Raw genomic sequence first — 23,814 nt, 5'->3', positions numbered from 1 at the left:
AACATATCTATGGACCACACAACTGTAAATGGTTGTAGCTCAGGAGTTTGCAATTCAGGTGTCTTTACTTTAAAAAAAACAAGTTTAGCCCCATCAATTAGAATTTCTTTTAGAAGGTGCTTTTCAGTATTAATTTACCTTACCAACTTCTTTACCTTAAATAATATAAGGTTGTTAAGAATATCTGCGGCTCAAACACGGACAATGTGTAATTATTTGCCTTTTACTATTCAACTTACATATCTCCTAAAACATCAAGAAAATGGCACAAAGAGTTGGTTTAATAGCAAAGCATTCTTGGATTGCATGCAGAGACTAGCAAAGCCCTTTGACAATTAGCTGTCATTGCCATGTTGATGCTGTAATGTATCACTCAGCTGTATTTTGAGACAAACAACCAGGTGAGAATGTGCAGACAGATGAGATTTTAAAATGCATCTTCGTTAGCTGCCGTGGATTCAGTGAGCAATGACTGCCCTAGGCTTAGGCATTTGAACACTTGGCCCCCATTTGGTGGCGCTTCTTGCGAAGGCTGTGGGACCCCTAGAACCCTTGCTGTAGGACGCACATCACTGGGGACTGGCTTTGAGAAGTTATAGCTTCACCTCACCTCCTGTTCACTCTTTTTGCTTTGTGTTTGGTCAAGGATGTGATCTCTTAGCTTCCTGCTACAGTGCTTCCCAGTCATGAGGGACTCTCCCTCTGGAACCACAAGACAAAACAAACTTCTCCCTAGGGTGCTTTCGGTCATGAATTTCATCACAGACATAGAAAATAACAAATATATTAGCATACCAATTAATGGGTCCATCTCAATAGGAAGATGATGTGCTTGATCCAAGGAGTATCCTGGGGCTCCTCTGAGACCTAAGGAAGTGAGTATAGAGAGCTGCCATGAGATTATCTGAAAAGGAGCCTTTCCAAACAAGGGTGTTTTATGATGCCACATAAAATGTGCATTTGTTTAAAATTTGTGCTGACTCGGTCCCATCATGTGACCTCATTGAGTCCTAAAAAGTCACCACAGCAGGAACTTCAGGTTTTCCTTGAGATGTGTTAAGTCAAGAAAAGTGGTAAACTGGACAAGAGAGCATCACAACATTTCTTACAATGCAACCAGTGGACCTGGAATACAAGACCAGGCTGAGCTTCCATGGAATGGGGCCAGGTAGGCGCTGCGGCTCTCCTACAAGGGGCCTTTCCCAATAAAGTGACTAATCAATCCATGTTATAAGTTGAGTCTCACCTAAAACTTTCATCCCATTTAAGTTACTTCTGGGACTGACATCTGGGCTCTGAGTTCATTTGTCATATTTTTATATACGGTTATAAAATAACTATACATAATATTCTTGAACAATTTAATAATTTAGCCCTTTATAGTTTTTTTTTCTCTTAATAAGAAACATTCCTAGGGGCCAAGGCCCCATGAATAATGAAGTCTTCTTTTCCCATAAGATGTCTGCTGTACACTCCTGGGCAAGCAGAAGCTGTGCCACCCCCTGCTGATAATATCACCAACAACCACAAACCAGAGCCAGGCACATAGAAACTCATGGAAGTGAAGTGTGGTATAAATCACTGCCCTTTTCAGAGTAAGGTTGACTTCAGTGGAATTGAAAGATCCAGGTTAAATCAGCAGGGCTCATCCTTTCAGTCCTGGAGACAGTGGAAGTCCTGAGGCTTTGCAGGAAGCCATAAGTGGTGAACTGGGCCAACTAAATCATTTGGTCACATTCATGTCTGCCCTGGTTAAATAAGGATCAGTGTGTCTAAATGTTTGCGATGACATTATATCACTTCAAGATGTGCTGGCTGGAGCCCTCATGGTTGAATGTGGAGCAAACACATGTGAAATCACTGGACAATTTCAGAGCTTTCGTTTTCTCACAGACAAGCTGCACAAAGCTAGAGATGGTATCTGTCTTGTTTCCCGCTTATTGAAAGCCTAAGACTATTTGATACATTGATATTTCAATGGGCATTGAAATATTTGCTAATGACAAGTAAACTAATGTCATTGAAAGAGGATAGTTTGAAGTTATTGCCTACAAAATCCAGACAAACTTGCTCTGTTTGGAAGATTGCTGGAGTGCAGAGGAAGAACGAAGCCACGCCTAGGGCACTAACATAGGGCTGTAGTAGTGGACAGACTGTGCTGCCAGCTGGGCCTGACAGCACTCTGTCCTGCTGCTGTCTGCATGTAACGACGCCTTAGCTCTGCGCTGAGTGCTGAGGCCCACGTACCTACTGTGTTGTGCCACCTGTTCACAGCAAACAGTCTGCTGCAGGTCACTGTCACCACTGCAGGGATAGTCAGGTGGGGAAGGGTGTTGGCGGCTACATGGGTCACAGGAGAATTGGATGGAAACTTCAGCACCATTATCACATCCTGCTGCATCTGATCTTTAAACATGAGCGGGCTCTGTGGAAGGAAACACTGTTGAGTAGAAAGGGGAGAGACAGAAGGAAACAGAAAGATAACTTGGTTAGTTGAAGGTCTAGGTATAGGAGATGCAGGCAGATAAGGCTAGTGTGAGCACAGCCATTTGAACGGTCTCCCTGGCCAGGGTACCCCCAGATAAAGCAGCTTCACCTGAAGAAGGCACAGAGAAAAATGGAGCAGGGTCTCTTAAGTCACTGAAGCAATACACTCTGCTGCTAAGAGTCAGCCTCAATTTGTATATGGCCAGGTTATCACATAGACAGCTCACAGACATAGCCACAAGATGAACATCATTCATTGTTCAGGGAAGAAAAAAAATCAATTTGATGGGAAATTATTCAATCACTGATTGATAATGTTAGCATGAAATATAAAGTGATTTGGCTGGCAACTGCCATCTTTGGGCTAACGTAGGGCCAGGATATAAAGGGTGAAAATACAACCACCAGTGGCCTGGTGCTCTGGCCAGTGTCTTCAGGTATATCTGGGCTCTATGCTGACCTGTTCAGAGCTTATGCCTTCTCTCTCTTATAGGTTCAGTTTATTGATTTCTTGAGCTTTTCTTCTTAAATATCTAGTTCTTGATAGCAGATGCTATAAGCACTACAGAGCACTATAAATTCTATTATACAAAAACATAAAATAAAAATGCTGGAAATAGACACCACTTGGTTTTTAGCCATGTTTGACGATTGTCTCTATAGAGCATGAGCTTAGAAAGCTCATTTTCTCTTAACAGCTCCATGCCAATTTGGCATCCAATAATTCCTTGTAGGAAGGTAATGAGTTCTAACTGGGCACTTCCCCAGGATAGTTGTCGTCATCATCATCATCATCAAAAACAGAGAAAAAGTAATATAGACTAGAACTCTCCCACCAAGTCGTTTCATAAGACAGATGCAGGAGACTCCTTAGGCAGTGTGGAGCTTGGCCCTCTAAGACCACATCTGGTCTGTACCATTGCTGAGAGTCATCTGGGAAGAACCTGTGTTCCATGCAAATCTTTCTGTTTTGTTACACAGAATGACCAACCGCAATCAAAAGACACCCACTGTGGCCCTGGTCTTAGACTACATAGATGGCTGCTGTGGGGAGAAGGGTTAAAGCAAGCATGTAGATCTACTTTCCCAGGTAGAGACTGCCTGCTTCTTGGTAGAACTGAGGACACACCGGACACTGTGTCTCACTGCCTAGTCATAGGAAATGTGAAGGGCTCAAAAACACATTAAGTAAATGAAGGAACTAAGCATTTCTTCCATCAGAGAAACACTGGCTTACAGGCTTGCTGACGCCCACCCACTGCCATCCTATCTCAGAGTTCCTCACTGAAGAGCTTGTCTCCAAGATGGTGGATACACACAGATCATATGAGAATTCATTTGCAACTGTTTCTGTCTCAAAACATCTGTACTTTCATTTAAAAAAATAGTAAAAGATCACAGTTTAAAAAATATATTAGAAGTATCTCAGCAAGTTTTTTTTTTTGCCTTCTTTGAATTAACTAAAAAGGGGAATGTTTGCTATATGATGATAAACTGGAAAAGGATTGCATTATTCTAAGAATGGACCTTTAAATTTTAGAATATAAAATAAAGATTACATTTTTTCCTTGCATTCTGGGATTTGTGGTCTAACATGGTCAGCTCTTGATGAAGCCACCTAGCATGTACTGGGAGCTTACATCAGGGGCTGGCCTAAGAGAGGTTCAGAAGCAGGCCTTAGATTGTCAGTGCAGGGATGCTCCAGATGCTGAAATGTCAGCACACAGCTGTTAAGTACTCAGCCACAGTCACTAGTTAGTGGCTGAAATGGTGTTTGGTTCATATCTGACTTTGGAGCTCTTATTTGTAACCAGCCTGTTTTGTTCCACAGTCACTTGGCAGGAGCCACAAATTGCCTTTAGAATCATTCACTTTTCTTAAAATGAACCACTCTTACTGACTTGTGTTTATACTGCGTGGTAATTTACGGATCTAATTTGATTTGGGGCCAGTGTGCGTGTGCCTGTGTGTACACTAATAGGCTTAGGGAGAAGTAGATGCTGCCTTTGTGAGCCCAAGATTGGGCTCGCTTAATAAGCAGGACTGAAGAGTAGAAATCACACTTCCTTCTAGCATGCCCTTGAGCTTCAGAGTCATCAGAGAAATGGAGAAGCCTCTGAAAATATTACTGAAATACCATTTTATTTACTTTCTACCTGTGTTCAAAGGAGAGGAGAATCCCTCCACAGGCTGAGGCCTTACCAGGTGCATGGCTGAGCTCCGAGGAGGATGTGGCTCGATGAGCAACTGAGATGGCGTCTGTCCAAAATTCTGTATCTGTGCTTCCATGGCCTGCAGGGCAAGGAGGGTGACTGCCATAAGCAATATGTGTCAAAAGAGAGGTCAACACACTCTTCACAATGCAAGTGTAGCTCAAGTCAGCCATAAAAGGATCTAGAAAATTCTAGAAGTGCTCTTTTTTCAAGGTGCAGAATCCTTCAAGTGTTAGTATTTGGGGGACAAGCTTCATTTCTTCTAATCATGCTTCATTTAAGCACAGCACTGTTCTCATTACCAGAAGCTGGGGTTAAATGTGGAAATGCTAACCTGTGCATCCACGCATGCAGTTAAAGACCAGAAAACACCTTCAGTACTGGACACAACACAGGTACCTTAACAAAGTCCTTTGTAAGGAGGAACGTGTGGGGGTCTCTAATGAAATAAGCTTCTGGAATCTTCTTGGAGAAAGAGAATGAGACATAATGTCTACTACTGACATGAAATACAATTCAGAACATTGTGCATTCCAGTCAACACAGAGGGCAATCTGAGGTCAGAACTCTAAGGCTTCAGCGTGGCAATCAAATAAAGCAAAGCTTTCAATACAAAAGTACATCTCAGCTTGCTACTGTGTTTTAAGACAGATCCTGGGGATATTATTTATAAGGTATAAATTAGTTTCTCTCAGCTTCCCCCATGTAGACTAGAGAAAAGTCACTAAAAAGGAAAGAATTCTTTGGGTATCTTGAGCTATATACAGCATTTTATTAAAGCCTGTGCAGATATGAATATTAAAACCGTATGGCTCCCATTAAAACTAATTTCCACCTCAAACTGTCTGAATCACACAATATAACACTGCATGCATGTGTACGCCTATGTGTCTGGATGTACAACTGTTTGTTCAGAGACTTAAGCATTTCTCCTAAACATAAATTTTATAGGTAAAATATTTCAACATATTAAATTAGACTAATAAGATTTTTCGTGAGATATTGTAAATGTGTAATTTAAGTCAACAAGGAAAAGCACAATATTTACTACGATCATTACTTTGTTACCACGCTAGTTTCCCCCACTATCATGTGCAATTTGGTGCACATAAAAGTGAAATACGAAACGCACTGCTGAGCGCTGAAAGGAATGCAGGTAAGCGGTGGATGGCTCTTGACACAACACTGCTACTAATCGTATCATTATCTACAATTCTCATTTATAAAGTACTTCAATTTAGCCGTATGTCCTTCTACACTGCATTTCAAGAAAATGTTTATCAGTAAAAATGTAAACTTTCAAATTTATTAGCAATATTAAACACAAATGGATCATTATCCACCATATTTTAACAACTGCATAAAAGGGGCTTTGGTTCATTTATTTGCAGCGACAATGGGATGAATTATTAAATCTCCTTAAGTGCTGTCCAGTTTTAATGTAACATTTATTTTCATGACATCCATTCAAATGCAAAGTGTGACTATTCAGCTAAATTGTACTCAATAGGTACCACCACACTGTCTCTCACCATTGCGAGATTTATGGCTATAAAAGAGGGAAAGAGACCGTTTCTAGTTGGCTTCCCATTATTACAATAGCTCTTGAAAATTGTTTGTGGAGTAAACAATAATTTCACTGTTAAAGCAAATGTCCAATATCAGCTAAAGTCTTTCTAGCAATGGACACTGAGGTCTGTACTTTCACTCCTCCAAGAAAAAGGGCCTTCTGAGGGCGAGAAGACGGAGCTAAAGTCAACACTTCTGACCTCTAGTCCCTGCCCCAGACACTCACTGCACAAATAGCCAGCAAGCATCTCCCACTTACTTTGTTTCACAAACAGAAGTATTAAAATTATACCAGAAAAACGTTAGGATGCTGGTATAATTTCCAGAAATTTCTTGTTTAGTGCTCTCTGGTGATCCCTTTGGCCTGAGGCAGAGCATTCAAATTCCACATTTCTCTTTTGGGATTGTGCTTTCTTCATTCCAGATGGTTTTGTGCGCCAAGGGACTGTATTCTAGAATTTATCTACCAGGTATCCTGTGCTCCTGTCTTGCAAGTATTTTTTCCCTTCTGAATTAGAAAACTTCAGCTCTTACTGATGTTAGGAAAGCACAGTTCCACCTTCGGTCATTGAGACTCTGGTCAGGGAGCCTGCTGCCTCTCTTCTATCCCTCTGCACCTGTTCTCACATCCCCGTTAGGGAGCCATTGGTGTCTCTGTGTTGAGCAGATAGGTACTGGGACAGCAGACCAGCCTGCTGTGATTAGGGCCCATCAAACAGCTTAGGAATCTGATTAAGTCACTGTCCTGAGACATCCTCCTCATGCAGGAGAAAGTCCTCTATTGATGCTGTCCCTGGGCTGGGACTCTACAGATCATTACCAGCTTCCCCCATACGCGCAGAGTACAATTCCTTCCTCTGTTACAGAATTGAACACATGACTACCTGTCTGTTTGTTTACTCAGCTCGACTCTCTGCAGGTAAGGACTATGGCACAGTCTTCCAGTATTTGCTGACTATAAACGTGGGCACTAGAAAGATATCTGGGCCAAGGGGGGAGTTGGTTCAGAAAATGAAAAGCACATGGACCCTTGGATAGGGACAACACAAGAGTACATTACTTACAACAGTTCAGTGCCACTGCAGCAATGAGGATGACAAATCTGAATGCTTAGTCAACATCCACACTGCCCTCAGGAAGGAAGTCAGAAATGCACATGAATGCACACAACATCGAGGACTGTGGTGGAGACAGGCCCAGACTGCATGTTTCACTTGTTTATCCCCGCCGGTTATTGCAGATGCTGGCATTTGTGAATGCTCTCTTAGTCTAGTCATTCTGAATGCTCAGGAGTATAAATAAGCAGGTATATAAGTCTAAACTTTGGAAATGAGTCTGTCAACCCAACTTCCTTTACTGAGGAGTGATCCAGTATCTGAAGATGTTTGGAAATGAGTCAGCTAAGGCAACTTCTTTCACTGAGAAGCTATTCACTATCAGAAGATGTACATCTGGGAGTCAAATAACTCTAGTAACAATCCTGTATGAAACACGGCCGACACAGGTAACAAGTGCAGACTTGAGACTTCTCAACAACCAAGTGGTTGCTAAGCTTTCGGTACAAGTCCCTCGAGACACGGGTCCCACTTGAGGACCTCCAACCACCAAGCTCCACCTATACAACAGACTCAGCCCTCCAGACACAGGTGGTCAAGCTCCACCCTACCTCATAAAAAGCCCAAGATCACAACTTGAACCCACAATCCCTGAGCTCGAAATCCCAGTAGGACTTGAAACCCCACCAATTTCCCCTGGAAATCTCTACCCTGGAAAACTCTGCCCTCAAGAAACCCTACACAAGCCTGCCTCTCTCTCTCAGTTCTTTGCTGCTTCTCCCCAAGCAGAGGCGCCACCCTCCTGTGTCTTTCCCAAAAGATCTTGTGTGAGGTCTGTTGTATGGTGTCACTTTGTGCTATTCCTTGGCTCCTGACAGGACACCCTTCCCCTCAAAGCCGTAACACTTGCATTGGGGAAACTTTTCCCTCAGAGCTGCGACACTTACACATGGCCCTTGGTGGACAATCTTTGGCTGGTGACATGAAAACATGGGTTGGCTTATTCTTAGAAAGCGGTACTGCTTATTAGGCTTATGATCTCTAAATTGGAATCATGGGCTTTTCAACTACATTAACTATTGTGTATGCACAGATATGTGTGGGCCACATTCACAGTGACATACCTGCCGGTATCAGATAATAACTTGAGATCGTCAGTTCTCTCTTTCCACTGTGTGGAACCTGGGTATCAGGCTCAGTGGCTAGAACCTTTACCTGGTGAAGGTCTTCTCTTTATCAAGACAGAAGCCTTAGGGATGGAATTGGAAATTTCCTTATCTTGATCTTTGTGATGGTTACAGGAATGAGAACATGTGTATAGGCAACCTTCTATCTAATTTTATAATTCTATATAATTGCGCCCATATTCCCAAAAAATGTTTATAAATGTTCTTTTACATTTAAAGGGGGATATGATATAGGTATGAATAATTTGTATTAGTATAGATTTTGCTTTATTGATAGAGATTTATGGTCAATTTTGTTATATGTATATGTATTTCTGATATTGATTAAGGTATTGTGATTGTGTAGTTCATTATTAAAATGTAATGTATAATTAGGAAATATAGGTTGTTGATGGATAATCATAAATAATAGTCAAGTTTGTAGTCATGTTAGTTAATATTTTCTAGATGTGCGTAGATATATTTTAGATAGGCATTCTTCATATTTTTCAAAGATTATAGATTATGGCATTTTAAATGTTTTAATAACTTAGGACTTTTCATGACAATGAGACACTCTGCTCCTGGCAGCACCAATCTACTTCAAGAGGAAGATGGGCATCGAAGAGGCTCGTTATGGAGTTTGATAGCCATTTGGGCAAGAAACTGCTCTTGCCTGGACTATTGCATAAACTGGACACAGAGAACCCACAGAGAGAGGACTACTGAACTTGCCTAAGGTGAGATGATCTTTCGGGGTTTCTGATTCATGAAAGAGTCTGTGAGACATTCTGCAGGACACAACAGATAGTGACTGAACTGACTTTGAATTTTCCTGCTTTATGGAAATGTCTGCTGGATACCATGGGCCTGAAGGCTGAAGATGGATGCCCCAACGGTACAGAGGAACTTTGGGTGACTGTCCAGGCAGCGAGATGTCTCTGTCATTTCTAGAGTTTTAAAAGTTGCTTTTTTCTTGTTTGCTTAGGTAGTATTGTATCTTTCTGGAGTCTTTGATGGAGTTAAGAATAGTTAGTTATAGTTATAGTTTTCCTTAGTTATGATAAAGATTATTGTAACTTTTACTTGATAACTGTTTTGTTATATGTAATTTTGCTATGTTAAAGTTAAAGCCTTTTTTTTTTGTTTAAACCGAAAAAGGGGAAATGATGTAGGAAGGTCATTGGTTAAATAAAAAGAAACTGCTTGGCCCTCATTGGTTAGAAGATAGGTGGGAGGAGTAAACAGAACAGAACGCTGGGAGGAAGAGGAAGTGAGCTCAGACTCCACAGCTCTCCTCTCGGGAGCAGATGCCTGAGAGAGACGCCATGCCCCGCTCCTGGGATGAAGCTTCGACCCAGGATGGACATAGGCTAGAATCTTCCCGGTAAGCGCACCTAGGGGCGCTACACAGATGATTAGAAATGGTCCAAGCAATGATTAAATGAATACAGTTTGTGTGTTGTTATTTCGGGCATGAGCTAGCCAGGCAGCCGGGGTGCTGGGGATGCAGCCCCGCCACCCTTATTACTACATACGCCAGAATTCCCTCCATATCTTATCAACTGATTACAAATGGAAGATCACTTTAGTTTTCTACTGTGAACTGTTTAGATGGAAATAAAGTTCAGGGTTTTTTAATTTTTTTTAAAAACATTACAATTGTTCTATAATGATTCTGAACAATATTTTTTTATTAATCAGTAGAATAGTCACTGGTCAGTCATTAAATGCTTAGCATCTGTCTCTTAAGCATCTGTCATGAAGTAGGTATGTACAACACCTCAAGGAGATTTGAGCATTTAGGATTCTGCGAGGATAGGCAGGCAAGGACACAGAAATGTGCTGTGTGCTATGCAAGGCTGATGAAATAACTAAGATGGCAGCAGGTGACTTTTATTTCCAGCACAGATGACCTGTGGTCTTATCTGCTTAGTCTTAATATAAAGCTCCCAGTAGGAAAAGGACCCAAGAGAACCACTTTCTCTGTAGTCCTCATTGTCCTTTGTCTTGTTAAACTCTTATCAGTAAAACACTCTGGCACGTGTGGTTAAGACAGCCCCTTTAGGGGGTGGGGTTTGCCTCGGGCGAATGCCTACAGATAAATGGGCACCGCAGAAGGTGGCTCCGGCCCGTTTGTTTGTTTGTTTGTTTGTTTGCTTTTTGAGACAGGGTTTCTCTGTGGCTTTGGAGCCTGTCCTGGAACTCCACCAGTCAAATTACAGTTAGTCACATCTTAAAACAGGTCTCCTTTCTTACTGATTTTCAAGGCTCTCTAGTTTTGTCTTTCTCATTAGTCAAGGCTGATACACAGTGGTGCCCTTTGGAGGCAGATGGCACCACAAACTGCCTCAGTTCCCAATTCATGAGTTAATGAGATGCCTTACACACAAGCACAGAAGACCCTTGTACGGCAGCTATAGTGCAACACATTGTCCTTTCCTGACCTGCCGATCACCTTGCTTGATTGTTTTCTTTCCTCTTGTAAAAGCCCCCCATAATCTCATAGTGCACTATTAGGAAGTGTAGCCTTGGTAAAGTAGGTGTGGCTTTGTTGGAGGAAGTGTGTCACCATGAGGGTGAACTTTGAGGTCTCCTATGCTTAAGATACCTCCCAGTGTCACAGACCATTTCCTGTTGCCTTCTGATCAACCTGTAGTCTGCACCATGTCTGCCTGCAGGCCATCAAACTCCCCACCTCCATTCTCCCTGTCATGATGATAATGGATGAAACCTTTAAGGCTGCCCTACGCCAATTAAATGTTTTCCTTTATAAGAGCTGTTGTGTTAATGGTGTCTCCTCACAGCAATAGAATCCCTAACTAAGGCACCTTCTTACAAAGTTCCTCCTCTGTGAACAATCTGGCACTAAATCCTCAGAAGAGGAGATAAACAAGTAGGTTATATGTGCCTGTGTGTTTCACATGTGCCTGTCCAGAGGAAAGGCTTCATAAACAATGTGAAAGTCAAAATCTAGGACACCTGGAGCAGCCCCTTGCTGTGCAATACATAAAAACAAGTTGACTCTGTCCCATAATATAGGTAACCTATATGTATTTTTTTCACCCATAGAATCTTTAAAACTAGTTGTTCCTTCCTCCCTCATTCCCTGTCCTCCTTCCTCCTTCTCCTTTTAACCCTCTGTTGTTGTCAACCTGGTTGACATCAAAAAAAGATCCTATCAAAAGAGCTGCTTTCTTCATCAAATCAGCTATTGTTAGCAGATATCAACCAGAACTCTGGTGTGAACAGCTGACTTCTCTGGAAGGACAGGGGTGAAGAAAGTCTTTGGATCAACACCTGAGTATCCATCCCCTACTCCCAACCATTTATAAGCAATTCTACCCTAATTGCAGGTGACTAGCTGGAGGTGTGAAGCCTGGGGGAAAGTTAGCTGAGAGGGACTCCAGCTAAGCGGCCAAGGGAGAGTTAGCACCTATGTTAGACACAGTCTTTCCAATGTGGTTGCTTAAGGGTCACCAACTCTACTCAATTTTCAAAAAGAAAAAAAAAATTAAAAAAATAGTCTTTGAGAACACAGAAAAAACTTTTTGAGCATTTTACCTAGTGTTGCACTTATCTCATTGTTACAGTGATTTTAACATTTAAGAGCTGTTGCTTCCATAACCAAACACAAAATATAAATTTGACATAGCAAATGCATCACCTTTCTGTTCTACCTGTAATTCTGCCTACATCACATAAAAAGTTAGAATACAATGCAACTTTGAGAATCATAAAAGAAAGGTGACTTAGTGGTGGAATATATTTTAACTGATAAGCTTTGCTTTTGGCTTATTGTTGTGACAAAAAAAGATCATGTAAAGCATTACTTTTTAATGCTGGAAAACTAAGAATAAAGTACATCAAGAAAGTAATATACATACTCTATCATTTCTTGCTTTTAAACATTAAACTATATAAAAAATTAAAGAGTTGTTTTATAGTCAACTGTTTCTAGTTCCTCAGAGAAAACACAAACAGAAATAAAAATGTTTTTATTATTGATTTAGTAACCACCTACATTAAGACTAAAACAATCTATTATGCCAAAATTATTAAATACATAAGCAACTATTTGCTAACTTAGGTTAAAAGGAAAGAACTGATCTGTGTTGGCTGAGAAGGCTGTGTTAGCCCAGGCTTTCAGGAGCAGCTCTGGTTTATTGTTACCTGCCCGGGTTTTTGAGAGGACATACAGCTCCATCTCCTTGGGATGATCAACTGTAATGATGTTACACAAGTGACTTAAGAGAAATCTATCCTGACAGGAAAATCTCCCATCCAGAATTTTTTTATAATTAGTACAGTCCTGCTGTACTGTTCTCTCAGATTTTGTACTTGAAGTGTACTTGTGCTCAAGTCCCAGGGAAAAAGCATGGGTTTTTAATGCAGCTGATAGAGGCTGACCTGCCTTGTGTGTCTAAAATACATTGGCTTAGCTGGAAGCAACATTTCAAAGGGATGGATGCTGTTCTGGGCACCTTTCTTCTTTGGTTCTGATCCTCAGACCTCCACATACCTTATCACTACATTCCTTGCTCTTGGCCTTTCCCCCAGGTTCAGTGGAGAGTCCAGCCTTAGCACAGAAGACAGGAGGCTGAGGGATTGATTTCCTGTGTGGTTCTCTTTGCCAGGTCTTGGTTTAGCTGTGGCTAGGCTGGGCCCTGCCCTCCTGCCTCAGATCACAGTTTATTTAGGACAACACATTTCTTGCTCTATCTCTCTTCCAGCACTTTGCCTCTTACCTGGGGCCTGGGTGTGTTAGCCTTCAAGTATTTTGCTTTCTCTTCCTGAACCTCTGCCTCCTGCTCACATCTCTGTAATAAGGACCATTATTACCTATTATAATTCTATTACCTCTTAAGGCAATTTTAGATGCACATAAAACATGGTTTATTATTTTAGACATTTTGCATACAGTTGTGCAGTGCTCAATATCACCACAGCTCCTTAGATCTGTATACACTAAACACAGCCCACCCCTCTACTCTCTTTTAATCCCTGGTAACCCCCATTCTACCTCCTCCTCTTTGACAGTGGCTGCTGCAGACCTCTCTTCCAAGTGGAATATTTGTGTTTATATATGCAGGAGAAGGGTGGAGGCAGGGTGTTTGTTGCCTTTTTGTTTTGTTTTGCTTTGTGACCAAATTATTTTACTTAGTACAATGTCCCTAGAGTTCATCTATGTGGCAGAGGTTTTCTTTCAAAGGAAGCCTTCAGTGTCTTTGACAGGCCATGTGCTGATATCCCGGAGAGTAGTAAGAAGGCATAACCAGTGAGACATGCTGCTTACCTTTTCTGCACATCAGGACGGGACAGAGTAAAGGAAAACTGTTCTCCACCAAGAGCCACTTTACTGAGGAAGGTCTTACAGAGGACCCTGGTATGAGCTCCCTGGGAGAGCAGAGGTCTCTTTGCAGTCTACACTCACTAATGCCCAGGAAGACATGATGTCTTAAAGAGAGGCCTTTATGTTTGGGGTTCTCTGCTCACTTCAGTACTTTTCTTTCATAAACGGAGGACTGAACCCCTAATGGCACAACCCAGAGCATTCCCGTCAAGCCTGCCTTGGCTGAACAGCTTTCTGTGAAATGCCTTCTCTGCCGGTCACTCAGGAGAGAAGGGGAAGGGGCTGTGAGTAGAGCGGTGCTGAAAATAGTGAGAGGGGACAGGCATGCAGGTGGCAGCCTTGTTAAGCTGGAGTGTCTAATCCCAGAAGAGTTACTGAAAAAGATAAAAAAGCTCAAGGTTTGGCTTGGTGCGCAGAGCACAGTGACACAAATTCACCAGGTGGTGACATCGATATCCCAAAACAAAGCATGTCTTGTTATCAAGCCAAACTCATACTCAAAATATCACAGCGTTAATTCAACAGAATAAAATGTCCCCTGGTTTTGACATAAATGGGAAACAAGAATTGGAAAGACTACATTGAGACTTCAAACAATTTCAAATTGGGCCATTACCAATGCGTCTGAGTCTTTACATGAGTCCTGGACATCTAACTGAAATGACTGAGTGATATCCATTTCTGAACGGGAGCAGATGACAGTGTAATATGACTAAGCTCTATGCTGATGGGAGATGAGGAGGTGTTGAGACAGGGTTTCTCTGTAGTTTTGGAGCCTGTCCTAGAACTAGCTGGTCTTGAACTCACAGAGATGGAGCGGCCTGCCACTGTCTCCCGAGTGCTGGGATTAAAGGCGTGCAACACCACTGCCCGGAAGAATTAGCATTTCTCATTAACACATAATGAAAATAACACAAAGAGGGGGAACAAAGAACTAGCTATTATACATCTGAGACTGACTAGCTGCACCACATCGTGGGGAGATGAAGAAACTGACTAGCTAAGACACAGTAAAGATCCAATGAGAAAAGAGAAACCCAAATAACAGATTAGCTAAGCATAATTCAATGTGTGCCATCAATTTCTTCAATACTAATTTCCACATTCAAAGTTTATTAACAAAATCTACATGTAAGCCTCAGTGCTGTACATATGAAACACATGGATTTGGGGTCATGGTATTTTCTTCCTCCCACCCAAACTCTGAAGAACACCTCATGCCTACTTGTGCTTCGCTGATCAAAACATAGGGGTGCTCTTTGTATTTAATTTGGATTTTGAACATGCTAAAAATTTTAAGGTAGTAAAGAAGAGATTTACTTAAGGCAATTTAGGAGACCGTCACCAGCTATCTTTTTGCTAGTTTATTGTAATCATGAAAAGCTCTTTAGGAGAGAAGCCCTAATCAACCAGTATGAAGACAATGGGGCCCCATCACTCTGTGAGTGAATGCCAAGGGCTACAGTCCAGCAAGGCAGCTTGTTCATGGCTCACAAACAGAGGACTGAACTCACAAATGCTTAACCTACACGATGAAGGCAACATCCCTTGCTGATACCCCTGGTTACATCAAAGGAAGACATCAGGAGTGCAGGGAGGAAAGGGCTGATTGATAGACATAGAGGAGTCACTGTGAGTACAGGAGGTAGGGCCATCGGAGCTGCCACTGTCTTTTCATTGACATCATCGGTAAATGAAGAGTGCATTGATTTTTTTCCCCTTATGAACTTTATGAGTTCATCTCTCTAGGAAAGTCAGCAGCAGCTGTTTTGGATACAGACACATCTGTCTTGCTGTTCTTGACAGCCCTATCATGTTAGTGCTCTGTAGTAGCAGGAGCATTTCAGCAGGAAAATGAAGTGGAATTGAAGTGATGTAGCTACCTCCTGTGGGCATGCTCTCCTCATAGCACACACAGAGAGCAGCTCTGTTACCCCTGGCAGATCAAAAGAGAGATCAAAGCAGGGCCTGCCTAAGTAAAGACAGCTAGATGGAAAAATAGCACCTTTTTTATGATTGCTGGTAATATTAAAATGTATTGAATATTGTAAAATGCAAAACTGATGAGTATATCTGTAAATACGTAGACACTGCCTGGCCCATCTGTTCTAGGTACCAGCTGCACAACACTACTTGGCAGGCTTGTGTCTACCTCTCCCTGTCACAAAGTACTCACTTAAATCAATTTTCCTTTTGGTGAGGTTGGTAACAGGTATGATGACAAGTTTATGTCAGCTCAGAACTTAACGCTCATAGTCATTTGTTTGGTGTGAGCTTGCAGTTTCTGTCAGGATACTGACTCCACTTTTCCCTCTTGTTTCACAGGTGCAACTTCAACACCAGTGCCATGATAATGCTAACTTACTTCTCGAAAACTAATGCCATTGAACTAATGGAGAGATGCTCAGCACTTAAGAGCACTGGCAGCTCGTGCAGAGAACCTGAGTTTGTTTCCCAGCTCTCACATGGAGGCTCACAACTGTCTGTGACTCCAGTTCCAGGGGACTCTTATGCCCTCTGCTGGCCTCCAGGGGCACTGAATGCATGTCGTGCATATATAAACCTAAGTAGAAACATATAAATTCAAATAAATTTTTAACAAAGATAAACTATTGACATTGAAAGAAAAATTATAGTTATAAATAACAATTGAGGACAGAAATATTAACTTAGAACAAGATATACAGTGTTATTCTTTATATTCTTAATATCTTTAGGAGAGGCAAGAAAGACACAGTAGAGTTGCTAAGATAGCTATATGGGCATGGAATATGTTTGAAACAGTGGAGGATCCTGGGATGGAGAAGCAGATGCAATGAGATGAAACCGGGTGACCTCTATTATACTATTCTCTCTGCATGTATAGAAAAGCGGAAGTGTCTCAAGTAGACCTAGCACATCTTATGTAAAACAAACCTCCAACTTCATCTTCTTGGGCTGTGAGAAAGCTCAGTGGGTAAAGGCACCTGCGTCTAAGCCTGAATGCCCGAGTTCAAGATGTTCATAAAATTAAATCTCTAACACCAAGTCCCCATGGGTCCTGCTGAATGCTCTCTTGAGTCATGTTAGGGAAGCTTAAATTTCTAGCCCAAGTTCTAACAAGCTCCCAGGTGCTAGGATTCTGCTGGACTCTGGGTCACACTTGAGGAGCACGGAGAAAGAAAACCACAGCACCCAGTGGCTACTTAACTACAAACAACCCTTTTTTCTATGCAGGTCACTTGGTAGGCACAAATATGAAGAAAATAGTGGCTTTTATTAATATGGGTAAAGGAGAAAGAATATTCATTCATTATCACGCTTCAAAAACCACTGCCCAAACAGTTGAGCCATCACGAGAAAAGAGCCCAGAAGATAATGATGTGAGACAAGACTTAAGGCAGTTTAAATAAATCTCTACTCTCCAGCAGACCTAGTGTTTACATATTAAGGAGCTTTGTACCAGAACTGCGCTGTCATGTTTCTGCCCAGAAGCTGTCAAGATAAAGTTTACTATCAATTACTGCTTTACAAGTATAAAATAAGTTAAGCTGTCATCATTTTCTCTGCCAGAGATCCTAAACTGTCAAAGAATGCCAATTTTTAATCTGACACAGAGAAGAAAATTATCTGTTATTCTGACCTCTAATTTCTTGACATTTTAATGCCATAATTGCTGTGGTTAGTGCTGGTTCATGACTTCACCTGTCAGGGAAGAATGAGTCAATAACCTTAAGCTATTTCTCAAATTTTAGTACTAACTTCAAAGCTGAAAATTCTAGGCAGATCATAGAATTTTTAAACAAAGGGGACATGTTAGTTTTTTATGGTGATGTTTAGCATTTTAAAAAACATTACCTTAATTAGTCAAATTGACATTATAAAACAAACGGAAAAAACTAGCCTTCTTGTGGGTTTATATATTAATGATCTTTGCATTAAAAATATCAAAATAATCTTCTACTTTTTTTTTTTTAGGAATCTGTGCTCAATCTTTCAGACTGAAGCATCTCTCTCAAGTTAGGGTCTAGTTGGGTAGGTCTACAGGGTTCCAAAAGGGATGTTGAAACCAGTACTGCATTTTCCCATGGGTCTTTCTCAGTGATAATGTGCAGGGAGGGCATAAACGACCATCAGCCATAGATGCACTATCTACAGAGCTGTGTCTCACGGCCATGGAGGCTGAGTCTCGCTTTGTAGAGCAGCTGAGATAGTGAGTGAGATTCCACACTCTGGCTCTCTTCAGCTATCCTGGAGCTCTTGAGTGGTTCGTAGCCTTTGTAGAAGACTGCTCTTGAAGCTCGTAAATGGTAGGACAGGACATTTTGTAGGAACATGTTTCATTCTAACTTATTTACTGACACTATTGGGAATGAATGACAGGGAATGATAGTGGGTAATAGGAGAGAAAAAAGTTAATTCGTATTCCTTAAAAGCCCTCAACCTGTTGTTTGCACCACACTAATGGTCTTTTGTTGCCCGTGAGGAGGTGAAGCAGCTTCCCCAGCAATCCTGAATTGCTAGTGATCTTCAAAGCCAGTGCAAACACCTCTGCTGACTTGTGTTAGGGCCTGTGCTGCTGGAGGGAGGAGGTGTGTTACGGGAGCATCACAGCTCTAAGAGACAACAACTCAGACACCTGGGCAAGGACTGAGGAGGAAAGGATGCACAACCTAGTTTGGTTCTGAGGCTGGCAGCAAGTGTTTACTCAGAAGGAGATGCTCAAAGGAGCCAAGTCCTAAACAGAGACATCCGGCCTAGCACTAGACAGTCTGCATTACTTTTTATTATTGGGGTAATAAAAACCCATAATGTAACAGATTCTGTTCAGAGCATCTACATAATAAGCAAACACAAGGCTGGACCCGTTTTTGCCCAGCAAATCAGTGACAAGCACACATTTTGTGCTACAGCTCCCACGGTGCGATGAGTAAGGCTTGTGAACAACTAATTGGCTTTGCCACTGTCCAGAATAATGGCGTGACAGCTGAAGAAGCCGACACCTTCAGTGAGGTTCAAATACGCACTCTAATCATGGAAGGAATAACTCAATTTGAATTCTGGTGTCTTTTTCCTGGCCTATTTGTCTCTTTTTCAACTGACATTTAAGGGAAAAAAAAAAAAACCAAAAAAACAAAAACCCACTTTCCTATCACAATATGAATGATACCCAGTGGTTTTCCTAATATCCAATATGTTCAAATTTGTATTTTGTCTAACATAATCAGCCTCTAATTTCCCCCTTTAAATACAGAACTTTGTTGTAGGTGGGAAAAAGCATAATAAAATACCCAGGACCAAAGATGTCCATGAAGTTTATAAATCAAGTCCAAATTGGAACTGGGCTTGGACTATAAGGATGAACTATTCCAATTTTCTCTTTTCCGATTATAAAATTATTCACTATGGTTGGTTGAGAGAGTGAGTACCCTTGACTCCAGCATTCAGGAGGCAGAGGCAGGTGGGTCTCTCTGAGTTTCAGGCCAGAATGGTCTACACAGTGAGACCCTGTCTACAGAAAAAAATGTTGGAAAAGATGAATTTTGTTTGTAAAAAAATTATAAAATGGGTCTGTTATAGGCAAAGGGGTGCAGCTTTAAAAATTACTTCCCATCAAATAAGCTGATCAAAATTTAGGGATCCCTGAGGGCACTAAATTCGGCAAGTGTAGTGGTCTCTGGAGGATATTTCTCACTTTACAAACAATTTCACCATACCTGGGTTCTCCCTGGATCGCTCACCCTCTATCTGCTCCCACTCCCTTGTGCTTACGCTACTGTGCAACACAGCCTTTAATAACGTGCTTGAGATGTGTTCTCCAAGTGTTCTGCCCCAAGGGATCAGTGATCGTGTGCTCTCTCTTCCTTTTCTTCTCTGCTTGGAGCATGCAAATTGAGTCTTTATTTTATAGGATATGTAAGAAATGGATACAAGATTTTTTAAGAGAGCTTTATTTCCCAAATCTGCACATTTCCTACCTCTGATATGAAAACTGAAAAAGCATCCCAGTGCCTGGAGATGCAGCCACGACGGCTTGTTTTGCATACAACAGATGGCAGACTGCGGGTAGGATGGAGGGCAGGAGTACAGTCTCCTTGCATTAGCACTTACCTAGCAGCTGTTGCATCCTTCTCTGCCCACCTAGCCAAAGTCATTTTATGCATGGGAAGTTATTTAAATGCTATTTAATATGATTATTTTCACTTAAAAATACCTAAAATTCCCAACTGTTAGCTGCAGACTGAGAATTGTTCAGGCTGAGAACAAATGAGAATCAAGTACTACAATAGCATTCACCATACTGGTATAGATCTTTGAATGTTCCTTCTTGAAGGTTGTAAAGTTGGCTTTCGTTTTTAAAAACAAAAACCAAAACCATATTGCTTATTATTTTAGGCAATTACTCATAGTTAAATATTCATCTAAGCCTCACCCATTAATAATATACTTAATTATAAATTTTAATGAAGATTTGGAAGTAAAATTACAGTTCTGCATTAAAGTATTTGAATTTAAAAATCCCAACATATTGGTCACATTGCTTGATTTTGATATATTTCCTTTTTTTCCTCATTTGTCAAAAGCCTGAAACGTATGTGTAAAAGAGTTAGGCTGAAAGATTTGCAGCTCAGGATACCCACCTCCCGGAGCACTGGATCTGTGATGCTGTCCAGGTTTACGGAGGCTTCATAGGTCAAGTAGTGAAAAACATTCAGAGCACGGACAGCCTCGGGCCCTCGTTGTTTGTAGCCAAATATAAGGTCGATCCACTGGTGGAGCTGGCAAGAAACAAATTCACTTTCCAGGGCCTGAAACAAATCAAGGAAAAATGAGACTAAATTTAGCAAGGCTCCATCTCATTTCCTTACTGTGACATATTCAGCGTAAATAAGGACACTGTGCCTTTACATTCTATTTGATTTGTACGTATTAGATCTTCAGTCCTCAGAAGTGGCAGAAGACTATCTTTAATAAGGCACAGAGCTAAGTAAACTTCTCTTCACAAATGTTTGCCATTCTCTAGGCTTCATTATGTACACAACACAAATGTTCATATTAAATACATTTTTTTTTACAAAAACACAACCATGTTCAAAAGAAAATAACTTGCAATAGCTGTTTTAATGCCATTGTATAATAATTTCACTTCTGATTTTTAAACACTAGTTTAAAATTAAACTGTTTTATATGAAACTTTGATATGGGTTTATTTTTTTCTGAATGAACTCCTCCAGCTTGCCTCTAAGATGTTTAGAAAGGAAGACCTTTTTTCCCTTCATCATGCCAGGAATCAAATCAGCTGATACAGACTTTGGGAAGCACCAGGCCATCAGGGACATCTGCTAGTCAGTGGGGGAAAGTAAGTTAGAGGGTCAATGAGCACGGTGTCTGGGAAGGGTTGAGAAGAAGAGGCCCTTTGTGTCTAGCTCTCTTAGACACTCTGAGTTTGGAAATGGCAAGTTAGGCAAGTGTTTGAGTGACTTCCTTAAACAGGCTCGGTGATGTTTTTATTTGTGAGATAATTAGAATGTGATTTTATTTAAGAACCACTAGAAGCTCCCTGGAATCACTAGACAGGTGGGCTGGAGTTGGTTCAGACATGGATGGAAACTGTAGTTGGTGCTCTGCTGTCGGGAGTAATTCACTCCTTCACTTCTGGTCCAATCAGAGCAGGCAGGGTGCCAACCTTGCGCACAGAAAGGTTTGTACTCAGCTTTGCAAGTTCTCTCTGTGTATGACTGTGTTTCATAAACTACAGTAAACGTGTGAATTCACTCTCTGGTTGCTTGCCCTAGTTTTTTAGGTGGTAACCTGTTTTTGGAATTCATATACTTAACAAATAACTTTCAAAGGAATCCTCTCAAAACTGTACTCTCAATAGTGCCTTTTATCTCTTCCCACTTAATACTCCATCCCTGCCATTCTCTTCCTGATTACTTTTTTAAGAGTGCCACTTATAACAATCACTCTGTAGAATTCTTATCCAAAAATCTAAGTACTAAGATTTTGTGAAAATAGCATTTACTTACTAAAAGTAAACAGAATTTTATGCTCCATTTTACTGATATTAAAATAACCATTCAGACCAGAATATGAGCAACGAGACAAAAATAAAATGATCAGTTAAATTTTTGTAGATTATATCTGTTTGTGTAATTTTTGTCAATTCAGTATCATAGTCAATTTAAAAAATGAGTATAATTGTTGGCCATCATGTCAATGCCATTTCTACATGAGAGAAGGATATCTCATGATATATGCTGAATATCATGCAGGGTCACTGTTGAGAGGTCACATTCAAATCTCCTCCCAGGAACTGAGAACAGCTGTGGGATTAATACTTAATGGGAGTTTGGATTGTTTTTAACCACATGATTTGCTAGACAGCAACCATGTAAATAAATCTTAGAGCGACCACTGAAAGATTGACAGACATATTCTGTTAGGATAAAGTCATTATTGAATAAAATGGCTAACTCAATAATGAGGGACAGAGAGAATAATGCCTTTCCAGTACTCTGAGTTTTTAAAATGCGTTTATTCATCTCAGGACCCCTCTTTGCCTTCCTATTCCACCACTGGCAACAATGGTTAATGATTCCCGCTGCTCTGAAGAAACATCCTCTGTTGTGTGTGTGTCTGCTCTAGAGCCACGGCCTAGGACCTCATTCTTTCCTGTATGCCTGAGATCTGCCTATGGCAGCCTGTGTGCCGCCAGTTCACTGTTCCTCACACTGCAGGGACAGCCCGGGGGACACAGGCTGTGCCCATTTCCCTCCCACAGCTCTCGGATGGGTGTGAATTTCATCTGGAATAGACTAGTGCCTCACCTTCCACTCATGGTTTTAGTTTCCTCCTCCCAAGTCACTGCTGTTCTTTAGAAAGGCTGTCCTGTATCCAGTCCTAATCGTCCATAGTGCCTCAATATGCAGCCCCCTTTGGTGTGACCATGTTTCTAATTGTGGCTATTATGATAGATACAAAATGATAACTGTTTTAGCTTATAGTCCTCTGATTACTAAAAAATTAGATATTTTAAAGAAATGTTTATTGGTCTTCTGGGTATCCTAGAAATTACTTATCAAACCCTCTGTTCACTTTATTAATTTTTTTAAAAACTGTTTTCTCTGTGTAGCCCTGGAACTCACTCTGTGGACCAGGCTGGCTTTGAACTGAATGTTCCCATGCTCATGTATGTGCCCTTTGATGCCAGAATACCATATCCCATTTCCTGGAACTGGAAGTTACAGGTGGTTGTGTGCAGTTGCATGTGGGAGCTGAGACCTGAATCTGGGTCCTGCAAGAGCAGCAAATACTTTTAGCATCTTAGCAAATGTATATGAAGTTGCACTTGCTCTTTTATTTTTCTTAATTTCCCCTTTAATTACTGTTGGAATCACAATCCTATTACCCTCCTAAAATGGCTTTCCATGATTTCTGGGGGGCACTCTGTATAAGAATTGAGTTCATTATCTCTTGAAAATTTCAGTAGAATTCACCTAAAAATAGAAGCTTTGGATTTTTCTGAGAGTGTAGAGAAATTTCACTCAATTTCTGTAAGGCTTCTAGGCATCCATTTTTATATTTTAATATCTTGCTTGGTATTAATCCATTTCCTCTCAGCTTTGAATCTTATTAGTTCATAGTTTTCATAATAAATTTAATGAAACTCAAAATCTTTCTGCTATCTACTGTTATTTGCTCCAGTGTAGTCTACACAATAGAGGCAGCATGATGAATCAACTGACAACGGCAGTTAAATGCTCTGGATAGCTTAGTTTTTTCGTTCATAAAATTAAATGAGGTAGGAGTGAAGATGACAAGTCTTATTAATAACTACCTTGTTCATCACTATGAAAGAGGAAAAGAAAACCCAAGTTTAGAACACTTGAAAGCTAAATCCAGTTCAAAGTCAAATGCATATCCAGGAACTGGATATTAACTGTCACCTCACGTGGAGCGGAAGTCCACTCCACGGCTGCTCACTGCAC

At 41.0% G+C, this 23,814-nt stretch overlaps 1 protein-coding gene across 7 annotated transcripts in view; it reads right to left on the bottom strand.

Annotated features, from left to right (window-relative positions):
• The window catches only part of Nbea (neurobeachin), a 494,166-nt gene that overhangs the window by 22,137 nt on the left and 448,215 nt on the right, over positions 1-23,814 (bottom strand). For 3 of the 7 annotated variants that reach the window (XM_041659249.1, XM_041659253.1, XM_041659251.1), the window contains 4 exons: positions 20,464-20,631; positions 4,690-4,779; positions 2,248-2,440; positions 796-867 (listed from right to left, as the gene is read on the bottom strand). In XM_041659249.1, the coding sequence (XP_041515183.1) occupies positions 796-867; positions 2,248-2,440; positions 4,690-4,779; positions 20,464-20,631 (523 nt within the window). Of the gene's footprint in view, positions 1-795; positions 868-2,247; positions 2,441-4,689; positions 4,780-5,099; positions 5,163-20,463; positions 20,632-23,814 lie in introns of all 7 variants that reach the window. The other 4 variants (XM_041659254.1, XM_041659255.1, XM_041659252.1 and 1 more) reach the window with 2 other exon arrangements.

Source organism: Microtus oregoni, unplaced genomic scaffold, assembly GCF_018167655.1.
Source record: "Microtus oregoni isolate MIOR12 unplaced genomic scaffold, Mior012 000010F_ref0000083, whole genome shotgun sequence".
Taxonomy (NCBI): domain Eukaryota; kingdom Metazoa; phylum Chordata; class Mammalia; order Rodentia; family Cricetidae; genus Microtus; species Microtus oregoni.
The sequence above is the reverse complement of the archived record's forward strand: the minus strand, read 5'-3'. Positions and strand labels throughout refer to the sequence as shown.